General features: G+C 44.7%; 1 protein-coding gene across 1 annotated transcript; it reads left to right on the top strand.

Moving 5' to 3' along the window:
• The first annotated feature begins 807 nt into the window (after nt 1-807).
• On the top strand, nt 808-26,825 carry LOC136644845 (aldehyde dehydrogenase family 3 member B1-like). The gene is made up of 11 exons (XM_066621025.1): nt 808-1,010; nt 7,372-7,386; nt 15,241-15,403; nt 15,564-15,671; nt 17,422-17,542; nt 17,704-17,789; nt 22,638-22,719; nt 23,181-23,567; nt 23,801-23,967; nt 25,410-25,509; nt 26,632-26,825. The coding sequence occupies exons 1-11, from the start codon at nt 808-810 to the stop codon at nt 26,823-26,825; spliced, it is 1,626 nt and encodes a 541-aa protein (XP_066477122.1).
• The last annotated feature ends 571 nt before the right edge of the window (nt 26,826-27,396 follow it).

Raw genomic sequence — 27,396 nt, 5'->3', positions numbered from 1 at the left:
AGCGTTTTCTTTATCTGATGCTTTGGCAGTTTGCCAAGAGACATTCCTTTGCTAATTTACAGCCTGTCCGCTGTTTGCAGTTTAAGGCTTTCTCCAAGAGAGAGAGCAAAATGGATTTAAGCTTGTTTGTGAGCATAAGTATAAGAACATTTTCCCTATTTCTGTAAACATATAAACCAATAATTTGTTTTAAACTAACTTAGATATAAACACTCATAACATGGCAAAAACATTTGGTTTGTTCTATAACTTTAGTGGCTGCCATGGCCTTGTCTCACTCTGACTCCGCAGGATACAGTGGTGGCCATTTTGGTGCCACTGTACTCTGTAGCATCAGGGTAGCATAGGACTGGACCTTCAAACAGGTCTAGATGTGCCTAAACCAGCACTAAAGTTAAATGCAACAGGTTTTGTTTTTTTTCCAATTTATAGGAGAGAATCATTTATAAGCTAAAAGCAGTAGGAATTTCTACCAACCAGAGCACACCTGATTGATGACTTTTGTATCTTTTTCTAGCTCAAGAAATAGTGCAAAGCCTATTTGCAGGACAGAGCGACATAAGAAGAGAACGCCAAGCTCCAGAGTTCCCCAAACAACCTGAAGAGAAACAGAGCACTGTGTTTGTAGATCAGCAAAGTGTGAGACAAAAGTGCAAATCCCTGGAGGACTCTTTCCACTATAAAGACAAGCAGAGCACTACCTGTGCAGGACAACAGACTGTGAAACTCTATGATGTTCCTCTCCATAGCACAGACAGGCAGAGCACTGCCTGTGCAGGACAGCAGAACCCAAGACAACAGCAGGGCATGACCTCTACAGGACAGCAGAACCCAAGACAACAGCAGGGCATGACCTCTACAGGACAGCAGAACCCAAGACAACAGCAGGGCACTACCTATGCAGGACAGCAGAACCCAAGACAACAGCAGGGCACGACCTGTGCAGGACAGCAAAATACAAGACAACAACACAAACTCGAGGACATTCCTCAGCATAGCGGAGGCAAGCAGTGCTCAAGTAGGTAAGGAAAAGTTCTAATGATTACCAGCTTCTTTGTTCTATTCTTTTCAGGGTATGAGTAAAGATTACTCTACTTATGAGTAATCTGAAAGCATAGAGCAGGGCAGGGCAAACCCTGGCAGGGCAAACCCCAAAGGCAGGGTCTAGTATTCAGCCGAATCCTTCCCTCCCATAACCTGTACTTTTGGTTCCGGAGCACCGCGCGACTGCAAGTCCCCTGCAAGTCCCATTGCATTGTTGTGGAAGTCTGGGCGCAATGCCAGCTGGGGCATTGACCGTAGACGTGACAGGCCAGAGCAGACACAATGGAACTTGCAGTCATGTGGCGCTCTGGAACCAAAAGTGCCGGCCATGCCGACGAACGCATTCCCAGTGTGTAACAGTCTGCACTTTGAGCACTGCCTGCACAAAGTCTAAGTTGCAAAAACACGTGTTTTTGCTGACTCGTGTACACTCAAGTCACCTGCATCAATGACTCCAGCACTGACTCAGCATTGATTTTCGATGCATGCAGACTGGAGTCTGTCTGTGTCAGGGTTTGACTGCTTCCTTTTTTGTGGCAAGAAAGACCCTGTGTGGCCATCATTCAGATTGGGCAAGCACCAGAGAAGTTCCAGCCAGGAGGCAAGGAGGGGTTAATGTTCTGCTTTTGTGTTGAGCAGAAGAGAGGGAGGCAGGAGTGGGCTCTCTTGTTCAACTCTGAAGGAACCGATGATTGTTGGATGAAGGATTCTTTGGATGAGGTCGGGCAGAAGGAGGAGCCCAATGGGGTTCTTTACTTAGAATTGGCTGCAGAAACCCAGAGAACGGGAAAAGGAGGTGGGGAAGCTGGGTGGAGGCCGTTTATAGTGGTCACACTTTCCAGCCTCGTGGCTCCTGTGGGCTCCATTGTTACTTGGGAGGAAGAAAACTTGTTGAATGACTGGCGCAAATGGGACTGCTTCTGAGTAGAGCTGCAAAGGATTGGGTCATACTGGTAAGCCTCCCAGCTGCTGCGCATGACCCTCCTCCCTCTTGCCACTTCTGTCCCTGCTCTCACGCAGTTTGTCCCACTCCCTCCCATCTTGTTTACAGATGCAATGCGGACAGGGAAGAGTCTAGAGAACTCCAGCACACAGACACACACAGACACACAGACACACACACACACAGGCAGCAGCTCCGTTTTTTCCCAAGGCTGACTTTAAAAAAAAAAAATAAACTTGGGCCTCAAGTCTTTTAGAGTTGCCATAATGCTCTGGTCAACTTGGAAAGTCTGCCTGTTAGGACTTGTTTTCGAGTTGAATTAAAGGCGGCAGAGTCTCGTGACTCAACTCAAGTCAAGCTGTGTTGGATTGGCCCATCTCTGGTCATCACCATACCTTCTAGCAATGAGTTCCCCAGACGAATTATACACTGCGCAAAGAAGGGCCTCATTTTTTCTATCCTAAATCTCCTGCCAGTCAGGTTCATCTGGTGACCCCTGATTCCAGTATTGTGACTGGGTGAAAAAAGGAAATGCATTTCAGTCATGTACATTTCAATCTTCTTCCTTCCAGCTATAAAGCACCTTCCCTTACAAGAAAGGCATTTTGATTGCCCTTTTTAGGCACTTCTTCCAGTCTCTGGAGTTACGCAACCAGAACTATACACAGTATTCCAACAGTGATCACTCCATAGATTTGTATTGGGGCATTATAATATTAGCAGTCTTATTCTCTCTTTCCCCCCCCCCCCCAATATATTTTATTCATTCATTACAGATACAGGAAAGGAAATAGGCTTAACTTTGGGTAGGGTACGACACAGGTTACACATAAGGGTTGGCCCCAGATTCCAACATACATCATTCAATTAACTCAAAAAAACACAATAATCATCAATACAAAGGTTCGCATATTTATGAATATAAAAAAATTAATTTTTACGAAACACTCAATTTTATCTAACTAGATTTATCTACCCAATCATAAAAAAACTTCCAATATTTTCTTACTCTATCTAAATCTCTCTCTTTCATTCTTTCTGTTAAAACTTCCATTTCTGCTACTTCATAGATTTTATCTATTAAATCTTCCTTAGTTGGTACATCTATAGATTTCCATTTTTGCGCAAACAATATTCTTGCCGCTGTAACAATATTTACAATAAGGTGTTTCTTAGGTTGGTCTTTAATTTCTGATGTCACATTTAGGAGGAATATTTCTGGTTCGAATGGTAATACACAATGCAATATCTCTTGCAACACTTTATGTATCATCTTCCAATATTTCTTTGCTTTTTCGCATGTCCACCACATAAGAACATAAGAACATAAGAACAGCCCCACTGGATCAGGCCATAGGCCCATCTAGTCCAGCTTCCTGTATCTCACAAAGGCCCACCAAATGCCCCAGGGAGCACACCAGATAACAAGAGACCTCATCCTGGTGCTCTCCCCTACATCTGGCATTCTGACTTAACCCATTCCTAAAATCAGGAGGTTGCGCATACACATCATGGCTTGTACCCCATAATGGATTTTTCCTCCAGAAACTCGTCCAATCCCCTTTTAAAGGCGTCTAGGCTAGACGCCAGCACCACATCCTGTGGCAAGGAGTTCCACAGACCGACCACGCGCTGAGTAAAGAAATATTTTCTTTTGTCTGTCCTAACCCGCCCAACACTCAATTTTAGTGGATGTCCCCTGGTTCTGGTATTATGTGAGAGTGTAAAGAGCATCTCCCTATCCACTCTGTCCATCCCCTGCATAATTTTGTATGTCTCAATCATGTCCCCCCTCAAGCGTCTCTTTTCTAGGCTGAAGAGGCCCAAACGCCGTAGCCTTTCCTCATAAGGAAGGTGCCCCAGCCCCGTAATCATCTTAGTCGCTCTCTTTTGCACCTTTTCCATTTCCACTATGTCTTTTTTGAGATGCGGAGACCAGAACTGGACACAATACTCCAGGTGTGGCCTTACCATCGATTTGTACAACGGCATTATAATACTAACCGTTTTGTTCTCAATACCCTTCCTAATGATCCCAAGCATAGAATTGGCCTTCTTCACTGCCGCCGCACATTGGGTCGACACTTTCATCGACCTGTCCACCACCACCCCAAGATCTCTCTCCTGATCTGTCACAGACAGCTCAGAACCCATCAGCCTATATCTAAAGTTTTGATTTTTTGCCCCAATGTGCATGACTTTACACTTACTGACATTGAAGCGCATCTGCCATTTTGCTGCCCATTCTGCCAGTCTGGAGAGATCCTTCTGGAGCTCCTCACAATCACTTCTGGTCTTTACCACTCGGAAAAGTTTGGTGTCGTCTGCAAACTTAGCCACTTCACTGCTCAACCCTGTCTCCAGGTCATTTATGAAGAGGTTGAAAAGCACCGGTCCCAGGACAGATCCTTGGGGCACACCGCTTTTCACCTCTCTCCATTGTGAAAATTGCCCATTGACACCCACTCTCTGCTTCCTGGCCTCCAACCAGTTCTCAATCCACGAGAGGACCTGGCATCTAATTCCCTGACTGTGGAGTTTTTTCAGTAGCCTTTGGTGAGGGACCGTGTCAAACGCCTTCTGAAAGTCCAGATATATAATGTCCACGGGTTCTCCCGCATCCACATGCCTGTTGACCTTTTCAAAGAATTCTATAAGGTTTGTGAGGCAAGACTTACCCTTACAGAAGCCATGCTGACTCTCCCTCAGCAAGGCCTGTTTGTCTATGTGTTTTGAGATCCTATCTTTGATGAGGCATTCCACCATCTTACCCGGTATGGATGTTAGGCTGACCGGCCTATAGTTTCCCGGGTCCCCCCTCTTTCCCTTTTTAAAAATAGGCGTGACATTTGCTATCCTCCAATCTTCTGGCACTGTGGCCGTTTTGAGGGACAAGTTGCATACCTTAGTCAAGAGATCTGCAACTTCATTCTTCAATTCCTTAATAACCCTTGGGTGTATGCCATCAGGGCCTGGTGACTTATTGATCTTTAATTTATCAATGAGGTCTGAAACATCTTCTCTTTTAACCTCTATCTGACTTAACTCCTCGGTCAGGAGGGGCCGTTCGGGCAGCGGTATCTGCCCGAGGTCTTCTGCCGTGAAGACAGATGCAAAGAACTCATTTAATTTCTCTGCCATCTCTAAGTCTCCTTTTATCTCCCCTTTCCCTCCCTCACCATACAGAGGGCCAACCGCTTCTCTGGCGGGTTTCCTGCTTCTAACATATTTGAAGAAGCTTTTATTATTCCCCTTAATGTTGCTGGCCATGCGTTCCTCATAGTCTCGCTTGGCCTCCCGTATCACCTTCTTACATTTCTTTTGCCACAGTTTATGTTCCTTTTTATTCTCTTCATCAGGGCAAGACTTCCATTTACGGAAGGAAGCTTCCTTGCCCTTCACAGCCTCTCTAACTTGGCTGGTTAGCCATGCGGGCACTCTCCTGGATTTAGTGGAACCCTTCTTTCTTTGCGGTATACACCTCTGCTGGGCCTCTATTACTGTTGTTTTAAGCAGCCTCCATGCATTCTGGAGAGACTGGACTCTTTTTACCCTCCCTTTCAACCTCCTTCTAACCAGCCTCCTCATTTGAGGGAAGTCCGCCCGTCGGAAGTCAAGGGTTTTTGTTAGAGATTTGCCTGGTATTCTTCCCCCAACGTGCACGTCAAAACGGATCGCAGCATGATCACTGTTCCCCAATGGCTCAGTAACGTTTACATCTCTAACCAGGTCCTGCGTACCGCACAAAATTAAATCCAGAGTCACCTGTCCTCTGGTGGGCTCCGTGACTAGCTGATCTAAGCCACAGTCATTCAGCACGTCAAGAAATCCGGTTTCCTTATCGTGACCAGAACACAAATTGACCCAGTCAATATGAGGATAATTGAAGTCCCCCATGATTACAACCCTGTCCTTCCTTGTCACCTCCCTGATCTGTTTCCTCATTTCAAGGTCCCCATCAGATTTCTGGTCTGGAGGACGATAGCACGCCCCCAGTATTACATCGCTGCACAAGCCTGGTAATTTAACCCACAGAGATTCTACGGTGGAGTCGGACCCACCTTCAATCTCTACTTTGCTGGATTCTATCCCTTCCTTAACATAAAGGGCCACCCCACCTCCAACACGCCCCTGCCTGTCCCTCCTGTAGAGTTTATAGCCCGGGATTGCGGTATCCCACTGATTCTCCGCATTCTACCAGGTTTCCGTTATGCCCACTATGTCAATATTTTCCCTTGTCACCAGACATTCCAGTTCTCCCACCTTTGCTCGTAGACTTCGGGCATTCACATAAAAGCATTTATACACGGAATGCCCCAGGATGGGCTGCTTATTCGCTCCTTTGTCCCCGCATCCTCTCATTGTGCCAAACCGTCTATCACATCCCATCTCCCTAACTTTCCCAATTTCTTCTCCTACCCTGCCTTTGTCTTGTTGTTCTCTAACCTCCCCATCCTCGTCCCATAGGGATGAGGAGTCCCGAACCGGATGCCCCTCGGCTCCTGTCGGCCTTCCCCCAGGGATCAGTTTAAAAGCTGCTCTGCCACCTTTTTAATGTTATGCGCCAGCAGTCTGGTTCCATTCTGGTTCAAATGGAGCCCGTCCCTCTTGTACAGGCCCCGCTTGTCCCAAAACGTTCCCCAGTGCCTAACGAATCTAAACCCCTCCTCCCTACACCACCGTCTCATCCACACATTGAGACCCCTGATCTCCGCCTGCCTAGCTGGCCCTGCGCGTGGAACAGGTAGCACTTCAGAGAACGCTACCTTTGAGGTCCTGGCTTTCAGCTTCCTGCCTAAAAGCCTAAATTTGGCCTCCAGGACCTCCCAGCTACACTTGCCCACATCGTTGGTGCCACATATGATAAAAAGTTCCTTCTAGCTCATTACATTTCCAACACTTATTTGATAACCCAGAGTACATTTTTGCTAACTACTCTGGTGTTAAATACCATCTATAAAACATTTTATATAAGTTCTCTTTAAAAGTCACTGCTTTAGTTATCTTAATATTCGTATTCCAAATTTGATTCCAATCATCCATTGATATAGTATATCCAAAATTTTTTGCCCAATGCACCATTGCATCTTTAACGATCTCATTTTCCATTCTCATCTCCAGGAGAAAACTGTACATTTTTCTTATATACTTCCCCTCATCAATCAAAAATATTTTATCAAAACTTATATCTTCTTCATATAGACCTATTTTTTGGTCTTCTCGTAATCTTGTTCTTATTTGCATTTCATTCCACCAGTCCAGCTTTATTCCTTTCTCTTCTAACTCAGACTTACTTAAAATCTCTCCTTTATTATTCAGCAAGTCACTGTATGGTTTATTTTGATCTTTTTTAATCCAGTTCGGATTGGTTGCTATTTCGAGAGGTTTTATCCATCTAGGTAATTTAAAATATATCTTTTATTTTATCTGGTCCCATATCCAAATTAGAGATCTTCTTAAAATATGTTGTTTAAAATATCCATGCTGTTTAACTTTATCATAAAAGAGGAACGCATGCCAGCCTATTTGTAAATCGTGTGCTTCTAATGTTAAGATTTTTTCGTTCAATACAAGTCCCCAATCTTTTATCCAGTTTAAGGCTGCTGCTTGATAATATAGTTCCCAGTCTGGTAATCCAAATCCTGCTCTTTTTTTATCTTCTTGCAATAATTTCAGTCTTATTCTCGGTTTTTTACCTTGCCAGACAAATTTTGTCGTAATTTTGTTCATTTCTTCAAAAAAAGCTCTCTTCAAAATAATCGGAATAGTCTGAAATAAAAACATTAATTTTGGTAATATTTTCATTTTCAACAAAGCTATTCTTCCCATTAGAGATAGTTGCAGTTTATTATATTTCTCCAAATCTTTTTTTATTTCATTAATTTGATATAATTATCTTCCATTAATTTACTTGTCTTTTTTGTAATTGTAATTCCTAGATACTTTACTCTGTTTGTTATCTGTAGTCCAAATGCCTTTAATCGTTCTATATCATTATTTTTTATGTTTTTAAGTATCATTTTGGTCTTCTGGTAATTTATTTTTAAACCCGCTACTTCTCCATATTGTTTTAAGTCTTCTATCAAAAATTCCATGGAGTTGAGTGGGTCTTCCAAAATAAATACCAGATCATCCGCAAACGCTTGTAATTTATATTCTTCACTTTTAATTTTGAGCAGTTTCACCCTATCATCTTCTCTTATTACATTATTCAATATTTCTAATGTCAAGATAAACAACAATGGTGAAAGTGGACAACCTTGTCTTACTCCTTGTTGAATATTAATCTCTCTCGTCAAATCTCCATTTACTCTTATTCTTGCTTTCTGGTCCGAATATATTCCTTGTATCATCTTGATAAATTTTGGACCAAAATCTAATTCTTGCAGACAATTAATCATAAAATCCCAATGTAAATTGTCAAAAGCCTTCTCCGCATCTAGAAACACTAGAGCTAATTTCTTATCTGGATGGGCTTCAAAAAATTCCAATATATTTATTATCATTCTCACGTTGTTTTTTAATTGTCTTTTTGGTAAAAAAAACCAGTTTGATCTTCTTTGATTATCTGATTCAATACTTTCTTTAATCTTGCAGCTAAAATTGAAACAAAAATTTCATAATCTGTATTTAACAACGAGATGGGTCTATACTTTTTAATTTCTTTTTCATCCGTGTCTGGTTTATGTATCAAAGTAATTGTTCCTTCCTTCCATGAATTTGGCATTTCTCCAGTCTCCCATATATCATCAATGACTTTTTTAAATGGTAACAACAATACTTCTTCAAATTTCTTATAATACTCAGCTGGTAATCCATCAGGTCCTGGCATTATTACCCTTACTCTGCAAGTGGTAATATATATGAAACTGTAAATATTGAACATGTCCCACACAAGATAGAATCTAGACTCTGGCCCAGAAGTTAGCTCCCTGGGAATCTTACTTTTTAAAAAAGTTTAGTTTCTAACCCTTGTAGTTGTGGAAAAGCATTTGAAAATATGCAGAGTTTGTGAGATGGCTCAGAACATCAGAAACAGCAAGGGGACAGCAAGTTCTCTCTATGGCTTCAGAATTTCCTTCTCAACTTCTGCACTGAACAAACCAACAACTCTCTTTGTTGTTTATCAAAATGCTTCAGTATTATTTTGGAAGAGAAAAACCACTACTACACCACCACCACCATCACCACAGAACACTGTGGCTGGAATACGATGTGCAAGTGTATACTTTCTTTAGAAGAAAATGTTGAATTTCTGGCACAGTGCACACTTGGCCTTGTATGTAGAGAACTCACAAACCTTTGACAACCGTTTTTGTAACAGTGACTTTTGGGGAGCAACCAAACAGGTTGCTGGATGTAGGTGCGAGAGCAGAAGCAATGAAAAGTCAGACAGAAAATCAAGAGACAGCAGGCATATTGAGGGTTGAGAATGCAGAGAGAGACAGGCAGGCTTGTACAAGCCTTCTCACTGCCGTTTTATTGAACTTTGTAACATTAATTCAAGTTACATCGAGTTCCCAGATTGTGCCACATTAGAATCTGATGCAGGGGTGAGAACAATGGGTGCTTCTTTCGAATGCCGTATCAGCTCACACTGTGGCCTTGGGAACTTGGCTATCCCCTCGGCGTGCCATAGGGGGGGAGGTTTGCCTTGCCTTCCCATTTCACCAAAGCCTCAGTGCTCCTCTGCATAAGCACTAAAACACCACAGTTTTCTCTGCCATGACACTGGTCACATGGGCATGCTTATTTCCAGTGTGTGCCCTTTCTTATGGAATTCTTCCATTCAGGAAAACATAACAGCTGATGCCTTCCTGCTTCAGGGAAATAAGGGGCAGTATCCAGTCAAGGCCCCCACTGCATTTCTATTCAGGTACCTTGCTGTGGTTGCTACAACTAGTCGTTCCTCTTTGGCAGCCATTACATGGTTGTGTGCACAGATTTCTTCCAGTACATTTTGTGTTACTCCACACCCATCAGGTAAAATCCAGTGGGTTTAACTGCAAAGGTTCACAGCATGAAGCCTCTTGTAATAGGAGCAATTCTGTTTCCTCAGCAGTTGTGTTATATCTCCCTGGATCAGGCAGTTTTTAAGATGTCTCAGGGTCCAATCCTATCCAGTTTTCCAGTGCTGGTGCAGTTGTGCCAGTGGTGTATGCGCTGCATCCTGTGGTGGAGGGGCAGTCACTGAGGCCTCCGTTTCTCAAGGGATGGAAACGTGTTCTCTTACCATGGGGCTGCATTGTGGCTATACCGGAGCTGGAAAGTTGGATAGGATTGGGCCCTCAGTCCGCTAATCCACGAATAAAGTGCTTGTTGGCTTTGATGCTGGCTTAATCGCGAACAATCTTTGCAAGCTTAATCTAAGAGTGGACAGTGTCAAGCAGATAAAGCGCATAAAGCGCATACCTTTGAACAAATAACAAAGTGGTTTTCTCTCCCTGTTGAGTAATCCTAATCCAGGATTGGGCCTACAGGGAAAAGAATGGGATTGGTTTAAATTTAAACCTAAACTGTGGGTCTCGACTACAGAAGCTGCTTTTGTCCTGAGGCAGTTGTGTGTATTGGTTAAAAAAAAGGGCAATTCAAGTGCTGGGCTCAACTGCTATTTACTACTAATTAAAATGGAGGGACATTCATGCTGGGTAGGGTGAAACCACCTAACAAACACAGTAACAGGGCAGTAAAACTAGCTTCTAGATGAACATCATTGGGCATTCAGAAGTCTGAAGGATCAGTAATGGGCTTTTAAATTGGGAGAGGCTTAGGGCACAATCCTAACCAGGTTTACTTAAAAGCAAGTCCTATTTTTTTCAGTGGTGCTTACTCTCAGGAAAGTGTGGTTAGGATTGCAGCCTTAGACATTCTTTGCAAGGGGTCTGCTTAAAATGAGCACTGACAGAGCTGGCAGTTGACCCAGAAATCTAGAAAGGGCCTCCTTGTATAAAGCCATGAGCTTTACTCACCAGTATTTAGGAATTCAATTCCACAGGTGTCCCGTGCCCCCCCAGGTGCATCTAATCTATACTAGACCCCACCCAGAAATCCTGGTAGAATTTAGTAGCTTAGCCCCCTCATTTCCTGACCAACACATCTATGAGCAAAGGGCAATCCTCCAAAAGAATCACAGGTGAAGAACATGATAGAATCCTTGACTCCATAATAGCCACAGATACCGCTCTCTTGCCAACCAGAGTTGGCCAATCCGCTATTGGCACTATTAACCAAAATAAGACAGCAGCAATGGAGGACTGCATGACATGTATACCTGAGCATGTTAAGGGAGTATCAGCAGGAGGTATGTTGGTAGGGCTGAGGGTGGAGCGTTTTTGACCACAGGGACAGGGCCTCTGAGACGAATTTTATCAGGGGGTACAAAGTTTCTTTTGGGCCCATTCCCAAAAAGGGAGAGGGTGAAAAAGAGTGGGGGTTGCAATGGGGGTGGGCAGGATGGGAGCAAAACAGGCAAGGGGAAAGTGGCAACAACTGGAATAGTCTTTGGAGACCAGGTCTACCAGTCTTCCCAATGCAGAGCTCAAGTCTACCTGCCTGTCCAGCATTGGCAGCTAGATACAGTAACAGAAGAAAACTGAACACACTCCTAAGTTTCTCTAAAATCATTCAAATATAGAAAATCATTTCAGGGATTAGTATCATTGTATTTAGGCTCACACTAGAATGGAGAGTGTCATATGTACACCAAAACTAACTTCTGCAGCAGCTGCAGTCCCACAGCTGTGCCGCTGAGCTCCTCTACACTCCTTCATGGTAAGTGGATCCACAAGCTACTGTAGCAGGTCAGTTTCCTCCCAGATGTGACACTGTTAAATAATGTATGCATTCCTGGGCCTTGTGGCAATAGTTGCTGCCATGTGCCCACAGTAATGCCCTCAGCATTCTGCATGGGCAGTGAGATTGGAAAATGTAAGATCCCAGGAAATTTCTGGGCCCCCTCCTTTGGCTCCTGGGCCCCCTTTCTGACCCTGGGCCTGGGTACAAATTACCCCCTTTACCCCCCTCTCCTAGACCGTGCACAGGGAAGTGAGGAACTTGGGGGCTTGAGTTTTCTAGAAACTTGAAATTTGGAAACTGAAGGGTGGATAAGGTTAATCGTTGTTCATGCAAGTTTGGTTTTCTTGTTCGGCCTCTATTACTCCCTGAGGTTATGTTATCCCCTCTAGAGGACTGATGGCTGATCCAGAGTCTCATGGCTTAAACTTTTTGTTTTAGAGCTTTTTGCCTTTCAAACCTTCAGCCTTCAAACCTTCAAAAAGACTAGTATGGCACAGCCTCCCCCACTCTCTATGACGCTCTTAATTTTCTCATACTAGAATGACTCTTGTTAAAAATTTCTAGGACTTGGTTACCCATGTGGTCCAGTCGCTGTTTCTTCAAACGTGGAGGAGTAATACGGTAATAAGAAATCTTTCCAAGAGCAGATAGGTTGCAGTGAAGACAAGTGAAAAAAGGGAAGGAGAGAGACAAGGGTAGTAATGCATGATAATGAGCAGATATATGTACTGTACTAGAGCTAGATTACAGTTCTTTTTTCTGCACATTCACACATTTGTAACAGTGAGCAGAACATTCTTCTCTGCTTCAATTTGTTCTTTGTTACAGGTGGTTTGGAATTTTCTTTTCAGACCGTTAAAGCCCATTTAGTAACACACAGTGCAGTGCGCTTCAGGTCAGTCTGCATGCTAGTTTTATGCAGGGATTTGTAGCCTTACAAAGTGTCATTTGATTTCTACTTCTTGGTAACATAACATTTTGGGACATCCACTAAATTAAGTGTCAGACAAAAGATAGGTAAAAGATAATTTAATTTACCTGTGCGTAATTAATCTGTGGAACTCCAGTATGCAAATAATCTGTGGAACTCCTTACCACAGCGTGAGGTGATACCGCCTGGCCTAGATGCCTTTAAAAGGGGTTTGAACAGATTTCTGGAGGAAAAGTCCATCACAGGTTATAAGCCTTGATGGGTATATGCAACCTCCTGGTTTTGGAAGTGGGCTACCTCAGAATACCAGATGCAAGGGAGGGTACCAGGGTACAGGCATCTTGCTGTCTTGCATGCTCCCTGAAGCATCTGGTGGGCCACTGTGAGATAATGGGAAGCTGGACTAGATGGGCTTTTGGCCTGACTCAGTGGGGTTCTTCTTATGTTCATATGGGTTGCTTCCCCCCCCCAAAAAAAAACAAACTCCTGGGACTTGATATTTTAATTGAATGTGGTATGCATATGAGCTTTTTGGACTTGATGAGGAGGCCATATCAGAGTAGCAGAGCACCTGCTTTGCATGCAGAGGGTTCCAAGTTTGTTCCCTAGTATCTCCATGTAGTGCACAGAAAAAAAATTATTTCCAAAACCCTGGAGAGCCGCTGCCAGTCATTATTGACACTAGTGAGCTAGAGGAACCAATGGTAGCTCTGATAGTATAAGTAGCATCTTATGTTCTAAGAGGCTGTTAAGCAGTGGATTAAACCCCCTGGATGGGTGATAGAACTCTCTCTTAGTAGGTTTTCAAGGAAAGGCAAAATAATACTAATACTTGGTATCTGTATAGAGCTTTTAAGTGTTCAAAGTGCTTCACGTGAATTATTGTGTTGTAATTCTTACATCAGCTTTGTAAGGTAAGCTTTATTTCAGCTGGGGAGCTGAGTCTGAGGGGGAGTGGCTTGCTGACATAGTGATTTCATGGTAGATGTGAGATTCAGACTGGAGAATTAGGAGTTTTGAACAGGGGAGTCCTGATTTGTAGTTTAGGTTCCAATCCTAGACACACTTTTCTGAGAGCAAGTCCCATTGAGTTCAGTGTCATTTATGCTGGAGCAGACATTCCTTTACCTATTCCTTTAGACATGCCTAGGAGCAGTGCTTTTTTTGTAAAAAAAAATAGGTGCAGGAACTCACAACTTTTTATTTATTTATTTATTTTTAAACCATTTTTAATATGCGCGCGCGTAGGCACACACACACACACACACACACACACACACACACACACGTCCATCCCGTGTGAGCTCCCTGATAGCAAAAGCACTCCTGCCACAGCTGGAGTGAAACAACCCATTTTTTTTAGGAGGGGAGGTGCTCCATTGGATTATAGGAAACTCTCTCCATTGGGCTATAGGAAAGCCTATACAGTAGTTAAAGTGTTCAGAACAAATATATAAGGTTTAGCCCAGCTGGTGGCCATCAGTGCCTCAAGTGTTAGTTCCAAACACTTTGAGCCTAAGAGCTCTGGTGGCTCAATGGATAAACTGTAGGTCTGTGGAGCCAGAGGCTTGGGGTTCAAATCCCCATGAAGAATAATTTTTTTAGGTGGGAAGGTGCTCCATGGCTGCAAAATATAAAGGTTGGTTGCTAGTTGCCAAAAGGGGGGCCAGTTGAGGCTGCAAAACTCCTCAAAGTTCAGTCCCAGGCAGGCTCTTTTTTGACCTTTATTTTTTTTTAAGTTCCAGTTAGTACTTAACCCACAGTTAAGCTCCTGGAGTGAGCCCCCTGCTGGAGGCTGTGGGTTAAGTCCTACCTGGGACTTTAAAAAAAAAAGTTCAAAAAAGAGCCTGCCTGGGACTGAACTTTGAGGAGTTTTGCAGCCTCAACTGGTCCCCCTTTTGGCAACTAGCAACCAACCTTTATATTTTGCAGCCATGGAGCACCTTCCCACCTTAAAAAAAAAAAAATTCCTCACTGGGATTTGAACCCCTAGCCTCTGGCTCCACAGACCTACAGTTTATCCACTGAGCCACCAGAGCTCTTAGGCTCAAAGTGTTTGGAACTAATACTTGAGGCACTGATAGCCACCAGCTGGGCTGAAGACCTTATATATTAGTTCTGAACACTTTAACAATAGGCTTTCCTATAGCCCAATGGAGAGAGTGCTGTGCTGTGGAGCACAAGGTTGGAGGTTCGAATCCCTCCCTAGCCAGCAGTGTGGAGCGGGGTGGTGCAGGCAGGGGAAAAAAAGTGGGGGCAAGGAGGAGGGAAAAAAGGGGGCAGGGCAGTGCAGGCAAGGGGAGAAAAAGGTGGGGGCAGAGAGGAGGGGGAAAAAAAGGTGCCGGTGCGTTCCATTACAAAAAAAGCTCTGCCTAGGAGTATTTTGTAAGTCTCCTAACCACTATGCTAGCTCTGAAATAAATTTCCATCAAGGAGGATATGGGGTATCCTGCCTTAAGGGATGATGCTGACAACAATACCTGCAAAACCCTTCAATTCTGTGAGCGTCTATCTGCTTTCTCCCCAGCTCGAACCCCTACGCTAACCTGGTCACTAGTCTGAAGGCCACCTGGCTGACAGGAAAGACCCGCCCAATGGAGTATCGGAAGGAGCAGCTGGAGGCACTTGGCCGCTTCCTAGATGAGAAGAAGGCAGATATCCTGCATGCCCAATATCAAGATATGCGTAAGGTGAGTGTGGTGGTCTGAATGAGGTTCTAATTAGACCACAGTTTGGTACTCCATGTTAGAAGAGCCAGAATCACCTGGTGTATGGAGGTGTACTGCTTAAGAGCATACTGTCTGAAGTCTGGTGTGGGCTACAGTAATGTCTTTTTGTCTTCCCCTGCAGCCCCATTTTGAAAGTGAGCTTGAGAATGTCCTCACTAGGAATGAAGTGAATGTTGCACTCAACAACCTGTGCTGCTGGATGAAGGATGAATACGTGGAAAAACCCCTAGTAAGGAGGACAAATTAAGATGGGAGGAAATGTTAACTCCTATAGGGAAAAAGAAGGATGGGTCTCTGCCTGAAGGGAAAAAGGGTCCAGAGGCTGTGCTGTCTAATCAATTTGAAGATGAATCTGGTAACTCTCCCCTTTCAAATGTGTTGGACAGATGCTCACTTTGAGGAGTAGTTCAGGTGCTTTAGGGCTCAATCCTAAACTGAGCCAGCATGGCGCTGAGCTCTAGCACCGGTGCTGGGTGCCATAAAGATGCTGTAAACCATGTTTATGGCAAGCGGTGAGTAGGAAGCACTGGCACCAGACCTGTGCCAGTCAGGAGCCGGCCCCAGTAGAAGAGATAGGATAGCCTCAGCCAGAGTTAAGTGAAGTCACCGGACAGTGGTGCAGCCTCAGAGTGGCGGAGGGAGGACAGAACGAGGGGAGGGGGAGGGTGGTGTGAGGGGAGGAACCAGGATGAGAAGGGGTGGGATCGAGCTCCACCGTATCCTGAGCTCTGTGTCAGGCTGCAAAGCCGGACACACAGTCTCTCAAGTCTGCTCCAGCAAAATAGCTGACCCATTCAGAACTTTGGGCTTTCCCCGGAGGAAGGGAACAAAATCCCCTTCCCATGAGAATACCTCTGGCTGCTTCTCAGCACCCGTTGGATTTAGCGGTAGCCACTTTGGCACTGCTGCTCCAGCGGGAAGTTCAGAATCGTGCTCTTAATAAGATTACATCTGCAGCCTTTGTAAAGCCATTTTACTACTGTATATTGTTTTGGTGCATTTCATACAAGACGCTGAAAGTTCCTTTGCTGTTCACGAGTCTGTTGTATAAATGCAAAACCTACAATGACTGAAATAGCCCTTCAGTTTAATAAGGGATTTATTCCTTGGTATTCTATCCTCCATTAACATTCTCACTTGCACCCAAATAGGGCACAAAAAGTTTGAAAGTGCTTTTAGCATCCTGTATGAAAACCTCCTGAAGCTTAATATGCATATCTTCTAGGACAGTGGTTCTCACATATTTAGCACAGGGACCCACTTTTTAGAATGAGAATCTGTCACAACCCACCAGAAGTGATGTCATGACTGGATGTGACATCATCAAGCAGGAAGATTTTTCACAATCCTAGGCTGCAATCCTACCAACACTTCCCCAGGTGTAAGTTCCATTTACTATCATTGTTAAGAAAATATACAAAGTAGCTGTTTAAAAGTACAGATCTGTAACATTTCCCCAAATGCAGTCAAATACCATGAGAGCATCAAGTCTAATATATTAAAAATAAAATACTGAAATGAATGGGGACCCACCTGACCTTGGCTCGCAATCCACCTAGTGGTCCCGACCCACGGTTTGAGAAACACTGTTCTAGGAATATCAAGCTCTCCAAACCCTAATCCAACAGTGGGAGCTCAACCCTTTTACACCTGATATGCTCTGATGCGCATATTGGCTAATCTTGATGAACTTAAATGAGGCATTGAAAAATTTCTAGGAACAAATGGTTTTAAAAACTCAGTAAGATATTACATCTTTTCATCACCAATATGATTTGGGCCTTGCAGGCCCTTTGAACATAAAGTGAATATAAAACAAATGAATGATTAGGTTAGCTAAGCCAAGTATTAAGTGAAAGGAAAGACCACAACTGGTGAGCCTACACAGTGGTGCAAAACAAGCACCTTTATTTCTGTAACTTGCTTTGCTATTTTCTCACTCTGATCCATGGAATTTTCCTGTCCTCATCTTCTTGTAGGCCATGCAGCTTGACTGTGCCTTTATTCGCAAGGACCCATTTGGTGTGGTACTAGTCATTGGAGCTTATAACTACCCCATCAATCTCATCTTGGCACCTCTGGTGGGGGCTATTGCAGCTGGTAAGTGAGAAGCTTCCACCCAAAATCCTGCTGCAACTGTTACCTGTGAACCCTCTTGTTCTGCTGTTCTTTTGATGGTGGCTCCTGCTGGCCTGATCCAGGCAGGTGGTGGGTTTGTGTATCTCTCACTGCCATGGTAATGTGTTCTTCTTTCTCATCAGGGAATTGTGTAATTATCAAACCTTCAGAGCATAGCCCCTGCACTGCAAGACTCCTTGCCGAATTTCTGCCATGCTATCTTGATTCGGTAAGGTCCTCAACCTATTTTATTTTCTCCTAAAAATGTAATTCCTGTTCACAGTAGTTCATGATATACCCTCTTCCTGCTTTTGAAAATTGTGGCTGTTGCACTTCCTTGGTGTGTATGTGGTCAGCACTGATCCCATCAGGATAAGGATGCTGGTGGCAGAGACAGCATTCAGAATGTGGAGTGTGTTAGTGTGACCCATGTGAGCTGCAATGGGCACATGCAGAAGATTGCCAGTTGCAAATTTGTTTTGCATGCCTGTGAGTGAAGTGAGGCTTGTTAAGGACAAAACTAGACAATACGTTACACTTTAGGAGACACATATGAAACCCAAGTGGACCGGAAGTGCTCCTTTGACACTGCTAAATGACCATGGAGGGTATAGGCATGTTTTGGTACACAGCACACTATCAGAGAGATGCAATAAGCGGAGAGGGGGGTAGGGGACCCTGAAACCAGTGCTTCATTCCCTTGATCTGCCCTGTGTTAGGGCTAAAATCAGACTCCACTGCCACCATGAGGACAAAGTCAGGTAGAGACAGATCAGTGTCAGAAGTGTCCCTCCCAGTTACATGGAGAATTTCCCCCAAATCTAACCAATGGTGTGTAGCCAAGGGTTGAGGAAGACCAGGTCAAGGCTCCAAGTTCAACCAAGCACTGGTAAGTAAAGAATTTAAACACAAAATGAGAGTTTATTTAAAATGAAATAGGGTTTGGGGCTGGATAAAACAAGAAGGAAAGAATAAAATGAGCAAGCTTAGAAAATACCTTGGGTGGTGGCAGTGCCCAGGTATGCATCTCAGAAAAAATACAAGCAAGCAATTACAGGCAAACTGAAAAGCAAAAGAATTCCATAATGTTAGCTCACTAGTCCCTATCTGTAGTTACTCAGGGCCTTAGCTTTCCAGCATACACCTCTCTGATCCCCGTGAAAGTGGATAAGAACTTGACCACACACAGATGCTTTCTCAGAAGAAGCCAAGCTGGAACACCCATCATGTTAAGAAACCTAAATCCAGTGATGTCCAATTGGGTAGTATATGACTGCCTGGGCATCTCTACCTGACCTCTGAGCTGGTCAGGTGTGCTTTGGTGCCCAGTAATTTGGTGCATGCCTGTCACAGCAGGTGGGCTGGCTAGAACAATTGTCCTGGCTGGACCAGATGAAGACACGGAATCCAGAAAACAGCCTGTCTGCATAACCATGCAGTCTTTCTGCAATCGTGCCTATTTCAAGGAGTGTCCCTCATTGATCCTGCTTTGAGACTTATTCTTTATGGCAGTGGTTCTCGAACTTTTCCAGCTCACTTTTCCTTGCAGCCATTGGCCACGGCTCCCCATTACAACACCTCACCTCAGTTACCCCCAAAATGGGGATGAAGGTGTTATAATTATACATGAGAAACAAGGCTGCCAGCACTCTGAGGCTGCAATCCTAACCACACTTAAGAACATAAGAACAGCCCCACTGGATCAGGCCAAAGGCCCATCTAGTCCAGCTTCCTGTATCTCACAGCAGCCCACCAAATGCCCCAGGGAGCACACCAGATAACAAAAGACCTCATCCTGGAGCCCTCCCTTGCATCTGGCCTTCTGACACAGCCCATTTCTAAAATCAGGAGGTTGCGCATACACATCATGGCTTGTACCCCGTAATGGATTTTTCCTCCAGAAACTTGTCCAATCCCCTTTTAAAGGCACCCAGGCCAGATGCCGTCACCACATCCTGTGGCAAGGAGTTCCACAGACCAACGACACGCTGAGTAAAGAAATATTTTCTCTTGTCTGTTCTAACTTTCCCAACACTCAATTTTAGTGGATGTCCCCTGGTTCTGGTGTTATGTGAGAGTGTAAAGAGCATCTCCCTATCCACTCTGTCCATCCCCTGCATCATTTTGTATGTCTCAATCATGTCCCCCTTCAGGCGTCTCTTTTCCAGGCTGAAGAGGCCCAAGCGCCATAGCCTTTCCTCGTAAGGAAGGTGCCCCAGCCCCATGATCATCTTAGTTGCTCTCTTTTGAACCTTTTCCATTTCCACTATGTCTTTTTTGAGATGCGGCGACCAGAACTGGACACAATACTCCAGGTGTGGCCTTACCATAGATTTGTACAACGGCATTACCTGAGAGTAAGCCCCATTGAACAAAATAGGACTTACTTCTGAGTAGACCTGGTTAGGATTGTGCCCTGAGTTTGTTAGCAGCACACCTGGACGGTTTTGGAAAGGGAGGGAGGAAGTTATGAATCTGCTGGGGGAGGGGAAGACTTTGTTTTGTGTGTATCTACTAATTGCAGACTGAGACCCAGAGACTGTTTGGCTGGAATCCTAACCCCACTTTCCTGGGAGTAAGTCCCATTGAACACAATAGGACTTACTTCTGAATAGACCTAGCTAGGATTGTGCCTTTTGTCTTACAATGGCAGCCAACAGAGTCCCGTCCCGTCCCCCCCCAAAAAAAGGAGGCAGGAGGAAAAGGGGGAATGGCTAAAAAGGAATGGGGATTTTTATTTTTAATCAATTTTTGGAGACAAAGCCATCACGAGTGACTTTTTTTCTTTTTTGAAGGGGGGGAAGAGAAAGGTGAAGATCCTGGGTTAAGCTGACACAGACCTCAAGCCTATGTAGGTCTACTCAGAAGTAAGCCCCATTTGAGTCAGTGGGGCTTACTCCCTGGAAAGTGTGGAAAGGGTAGCAGCCACATACAGCAAGATTACAACTCACCCCAAAGTAGATGGGGGCTGCTCACACACATACACCCAGCATGCAGATGCCACCCCTGTTCCCCCCAGGCAAGACGGAGGGATGCAGGGTGGGGCATTTGGACACCCCCCCCACTAGGAGCAGAGGAAAGCACTGCATTGCCTGCACTTACTCTTCCCTCCCAGTTTGAAGCCTGCCAGGGGCACCCCTGTGCTGATGAGATGCAGCACCTCCGCACTCTTCTCTCCTCCAGCCTTGACCAAACCCAGGATGCCCAGGGCAAGGGGCACACTGGGAAATGTAGTCCTTGGGGCGAGGTTGCACATGGAGAGAGCTCCATGATGAGATGTGGCACCTCTGCCTGCCCAGCCAGCCTTCTCTCCCACCTCCCCCCACCATGTTTCACACTGCCCCACCCACCTCGTTCTCAGCCTCAGAAAAGCAACAAGTCAGGAGGCAGCACCTGCAGCTGAGCTGAGCAGAGCAGAGCAGCTGTGGCCACCTCTCTCCCCGAGATGCCTGGCGATGCCCCTGGAGCCTAGCCACACCTCACTAGGGAGGCGGGACGCACAGATTGAATACCTCAGCTTTACGGGAATAATAAACGGAGTGACCAGAGCTCAGTAAACACAAGGGAACGAAGGGCGCAATCCTGAGAATGACTTGGGGTGGTGCAACTCCCTTGTGCCAGCCCAGAAAGGTTGCAAATGTGTTGTAATGCATGTTTGCGCCTCCTCGGGAGTAAGTTGCATCGGCGCATGAAGGCGCGCTGACACATAGAGGCTGAATCCAGCCTCCTTGGCGGCTTACTCCATGAGCTTTGCGTCTGCTCGGCTGGGCCAACACAAGGCTCTGGGGTGGGTGGAAAGTATGCTTTCCTTGGCAGGGGGAAGGTAGGAGGCAAGCAGTGGGTGGCCCTGGGGGCAGGCAGATGGGCGGGGAGTGGGAGGTGGAGATCCAGCAGTTATCCGGCAGCTTGAAGCCGCTCTGCTCTCCTCGAACTTGTGCCATCTCCAGAGGTGGCGCAAGTCCGAAGAGTCCCACTGGGGCAAGGGTGCCTTACCCGGGGTAAGGGGAAAAGTTTCCCCTTACATCTGGCTGAGCTGCTTTGGGCCCCTATCCTGTGCTGGATTCAATGCAAGCCTCTTGGCTTGCCTGTTCCAGCGCAGGGTAGGATTGCACCCAAAATGTTTTTCCCCTCCACTGTTTGCACAGCAAAAATCCATATCCCAGAAATGGTACTTTGCTCCCAAGTGGCAATTTCTGCAAATTGCCACCAAAGAGGCATATATAGGAAGACAAGTAGGGATTTTTGCTGTGGAAGCAGAAGCACTACACCCCACTCTCATGGCATGTTGTGCTCCTGGGTTGAATTCTGCCCCCCTCTCCAATTGCTGTTTCAAAGCTGGAAAGGACCATTTCTGGTTTTAAACTCATCTATTAAAATGATTCATCCATTAATCTCTTCTATTAAAAATAGATGATTATTTTATAATAATTCATCTATTAATCTCATCTATTAAAAATCTCATCTATCATTAAATGATGATAACATTTAGTAAGCCACTGTATTTGCAAGTATAAGATCACCATTACTACAGATTCACTTAGCAGGAGTAAAATAGTGTACAAGTGACATTATTGTACAAGGAGAATTCCTATTGTACAAGGAGGGGAAGAATCCACTTTGAGCTGATGAACTTAAATTTCCTTTTGGCAAAGGCCAGGCATTTACTCCTTCCTAAATCTGAAGGCACAGTAAGGGGCTAGCACAATTTCATGATACTAAGTCACAATGCTGGGTTCGGTTTCTGACGTTTCCCTGCTCTAAATCCCCCCTCCCCCGCACACATGCAATCCGTTTTTTTCTCTCATGGGAATCTGAAGAGGGGAAAGTGTATATATGTACCCAAGTGTGCTTGCATGCAACTTGCTGCAAACAGGCATGAAAAAGGTTAAGCATATCCCTTTTGCACATTCTTCTTTTGCAAAGTGGCCTTTAAGAAAGAGTATCAGGGCTCAATTGTGTGCATGTAATGTACGTATATTTAACCCCTTAAATAATCTGGAGAAGTGTGTGTGATGGGAAGGCAGACGAAGGCCTGACTGGAAGTAATGAAATATGAGCCTCCTCTCCTGTTTTGCAGGATACTTTTGCTGTGGTGACAGGTGGCCCTGAACACGTCACCAAATTACTGGAGAACCAATTTGATTACATCTTCTTTACAGGTGATCTCTGCTTTTTAATGATCAGGTTGACAATTATTCTAATATGTACAAAATACTAATAAAGCACTCTATCCATTGCATGTCTGCCAGCCCAATCCTATCCACACTTTCCTGGGAGTAAGCCCCATTGACTGTAATGGGTCTTACTTCTGAGTAGACAACCATAGGATTGGGCTCTGCATTAGGTAATTCAGTGTTCAAATTTTGTTTTATTGGAAGCAAAATAAATATAGGCTAATTTACACAGGCTACAATGTTGCACGTAGGAAGTGCAGCATTTTCTTGGGAGTAAGTGTCACTGAATACTTGCATCTGGCCAGACATGCATAGGACTGTGATTCCCATAATTTTAACCCAAATACGAAAAGTTTCTTAGTGCAGAATTTGTTTTGGGGGCATTTTGAGCATGTTCGTTCCAAGTATGTGACTATGACTGCCCACATTTTGCTGTACTTCTGCAGGGAGTGCCCGTGTGGGAAAGATCATCATGTCTGCAGCGGCCAAAAACCTGACACCATTGACTCTGGAACTGGGGGGCAAAAGTCCCTGCTACGTGGATGATTGTTGCGATTTCCAGAATGCAGCTAACCGAATAGCATGGGGAAAATTTTTCAATGCTGGCCAGACTTGCATTGCACCAGACTATGTGCTCTGCACTGTGGAAACACAGGAGAGACTGATGCCTTGCCTGCGCCAAGCTATCCGTGAGTTCTACGGATGCATACCCCAGGACTCGCCTGACTTTGGCCGCATGGTTAACGATAAGGAATTTCGTCGTGTCAAAGCGTTGCTCAACAGTGGCCGAGTGGCCATTGGCGGAGAGACAGATGAGTGTGACCTTTATATTGGTAAGCAAATGGACTGGTGTGGGGGAGAGACGGGGAGTCCAACAATTACTGATAAGTAGAAGACTTGCTATGAAGTTCTCAGGCTGCGTCAGTGAGGGTGGACAGAAGGGGAGGAATGTTCTCTGCTTAAGCACTTGAGAGGGCAGCTTCGGGGGAAGCTAAGGCTGTGGTTGAATGGCTGGAAGTGGCAGCAAGGTATGAGCATATGTCTTGATGTGAACTTCTGCCCACAGCTCCTACCGTACTGGCTGACGTGAAGGAATGGGAGCCAGTCATGCAAGAGGAGATATTTGGACCCATCTTGCCCATTGTCACTGTGGCAGATATGGATGCAGCCATCGCATTCATCAATTGCAGGCCTCGCCCGTTGGCAGTCTATGCCTTCTCCTGTAAAAACAAGGTATGCTAAAGAATTATAGTTCACGCTACCAAAGATGATCAACAGTAACTCATGTCCCTTTATTTAACTGCATGTGATCAAGAAGGATTTACATTGCTTCCGGAATATGCTTAGACTAGGCTGAGCTCTATGCAACATAGGAGAAGTTCTGGAAGTATGGAGTAATTTCTGAAAATACCTCTCTATGTGCCTTTACCATTTAAGTGGCTCACAAATTGCATTGTAAATTGCTGTTGGGCATGTTGTATCTCATGTAGGTGTTGTATCTCCTGTTTTTGCTTTCCATTCAAAAAGTGTGTGCGAGAGAAACATGTACAGCTCATTTCTGTGCTTGCTTGCTCATAGGTAATTCCCACTGTGTTGGTAGGGCTTCCTCTCTAGTAACTATGTTTAGGATTGCAACCTTGGTCCCCAAGTAAGTTTGCATGGGACTGCAGCCTGAGAAAGAAGTACTGTATCCATCTGTACCTTGAAGGCAGGAGAAAACATGCCAGCCAGCCATTCAGGTGCCATTTTGCTTTGGATAGGTGAGATTAGCTTGGAGGGATGATGACCCAAAGTGACTAGCATTGCAGTCCTATACATCAGCAGTTCCCAAACTGTGGATCGTGACTCAATTTTTGGAGAGTCGCAAAACTGACAGCTGACAGGGAAGGTATATTGAGCCCTATGGAAAGTGAAACTGAGCTGCATGTGGATGTTTAATCACAAGTAGTCAAATGTGCTTTGGTGCACTTCAAAGGGCAGGCCAAGGGGAATGCAACACCACCAGAATGGTCTGATGAATGTGAGACCAAAAAAATTCTTGAGAAGGAAGCCCATCTCCAAGCTGAGAAGGAAACTGTATTGAGCCCTATGGAAAGCAAAACTGAGCCACACGTTTGTGTTTACTCATGAGTAGGCAACCAAGCCTCAGCTCTCAGTGAAGGCCAGGCCAAGGGGAATGTAATGCTACCAGAACAGTCCCAATCTGATGAACATGGAGCTCAATTACTGCTCCAGAAGGCAGTCTCCCCCACCATAGGAAAAAGAATAAAAACAGGCTTGTGGCTGGTAAAGTGAGAATTTTTTCTTAAGGCTCATAAAGCAAGGTGGTCCTGATAGTGTCATTTTAAAAAGTGGGTCCCAGTACTAAAAAGAATTACTGTTATATATACTTTAATTGGGAGTTAGCCCTACTTAACACAGTGGGACTTCTGAGTATTGCATTACAGGCATTTTAGTCAAAGTTAGCAGAAGTTGCTTCACTTTCCTCACCACACACTGATGGGATGACATTTGTGTAGGAACAACAAGGCTTGGTATTGCTCTGCTAAACAGAAACTGTTGATAGCTATGTCTACATAGTGCCCCATATTATAAAACTAAGATCTGATAAATCCTAAATATAGAACAGCAGGGATGGGGTTTCTGATACTGTTGTGTACTTTTCCTCACTTTAGGTTGTCCACCAAGTATTGGATTGCACCAGCAGTGGTGGCTTTTGTGGAAATGACTGCATCATGCAGTTTACGTTAATCACCCTACCATATGGCGGCATTGGTATGACTAGGCCTCTATTCCCCTTTCATTTGTATTCACTCTTTCTCTTAAGCTTCTTCCAGTGTCATAGGCAGCCTTTAAGACTGTGTCTGTGCAGCCGCTATCCTCTCTCAAGTGTTTCCGAGACAAGTGGGACAGTCTTTTTCTTGTTGGCTTCTATGCTGCTTGTGTTGTATTGCAGTTCACATGCACAAAGTGCAACATAAAAACTAATTGCATGTAAGCATCTCAGCCTGCCCTGCCAAGCAGCAGGCAGGGTAGATTTGTGAGTAGATTTTATGCCAGGCCAAGCTCCAACCTGCAGTTTGACACAGCAGGCTTGGAACCCTTTCTTAAGCAAATTATAGCTAATTGCATTGGTCTAGTTTACTGCTCTGAGGACAATTCTCTTAACTTTACATATGACACCAACTAGAGTAGAAGCTTCTGGTGAATAGTGGCTTCTGAAGAAGGCTTAAATCCTCATTCTTTAGAAGATCTACCAGTGTGGATCAGTGGAAGACTCAACCAACATGCTGCTTGAAATGGCTTGTTGAAGTGACTACCCAAAAGAAGCCTCTACACCCAAATCTACACCTAGATCGCCATTTCAAACACACTTGCTGGAGACAGGATTCCTAGCATGAATGATGTTGGCTCAAACATAAGAAACATTGTGGGGGAAATGAATGCCACTTTAACAAAGTATTTATTTGCCAGTGACAAGTTCTAGAAGTGCAGCCCTAAAAAGAGATACTACTCAGGTATACTACTTGGGGTATTTCTCCCCATGCACTTTGGTTCCATAGACATCAACCGATTATTCAGGAATTTTCATCTCTGCACTGCAAAATGTGTTGGCTTGTCCAGGGATGCATATTCCTGGAAAATCAGTGGATGGGTATGCATCTAAAGTGCCTGGGCAGAAATGCAGTACCAAAGGTTAGAGTGCTGTGGAAGATGCCTGAGTGGTGCGATGGGATCCCTTTCCTATTGCTGCCTGCAAAGGCCCATTTACCTAAAAATGATGTTGCCTGAAAAGAGCTGGCTGGTCGCTCCCTGCCTAGGTGTTGAAGATATATGCCCAGGCTGTGCAGCTACCTGTGAGTTGGGTTCGATCTATATGCTTTTTTGTTGTTGCAGGATATAGTGGATTTGGCAAGTACCATGGCAAGTTCAGCTTTGACACCTTCACTAACCATCGCGGCACCCTCTTGCGCTGCATAGGTCTGGAGAAATTCAACACTATCCGCTACCCACCCTATAATGACACCAAGCTGGCGTTGATGAGCTCCACTCTCGAGGTTAGGCGCAAAGGCTTCTGCGCCATACTGTGAACTGTTTCAGTCTCATGTGCCTTGTGCCACCAGGAGTTTCTCAGAAGAACTTAACTGCTGGTGACAAGGAGGATCGTTCCTTCAGCTGCTAGCCCTGAGATCTTGCCTCACCTCCTGAAAAGGCCTTTGCAGAAAGCTCTACCTTCTGAAAAAGCCATACCTCCCTGTCTTGGCTGCTTTCCACGTGCCCTCTCCTCTTTCCATGCTGAATCTTGGTGGGTCCAGTACCTGCATATAGAAAGATTACCGTATTTTTCGCTCCATAAGACGCACCTGACCATAAGACGCACCTAGTTTTTAGAGGAGAAAAACAAGGAAAAAAATATTCTGAACCAAATAGTGTAATAAAATATTTAATAAACTATAACAGAATAACATTTGAACCATGTAAAGTGAACAGCAGTCAACAGTGGCATTAAGAACCATTATCACTGTCATTAACAAATGGAGAGACTTAAAGGTTTGAGCACTCTAGTTTTCTGGAAACCCCAAGAACTCATCATCTTGAGAGTCAGAATTTATGAAGCTCACAAAAGCAGGTGCACACAAATAGGGGATCACATTATCTTTC

This window comes from Tiliqua scincoides, chromosome 1, assembly GCF_035046505.1.
Source record: "Tiliqua scincoides isolate rTilSci1 chromosome 1, rTilSci1.hap2, whole genome shotgun sequence".
NCBI lineage: Eukaryota > Metazoa > Chordata > Lepidosauria > Squamata > Scincidae > Tiliqua > Tiliqua scincoides.
The sequence above is the reverse complement of the archived record's forward strand: the minus strand, read 5'-3'. Positions and strand labels throughout refer to the sequence as shown.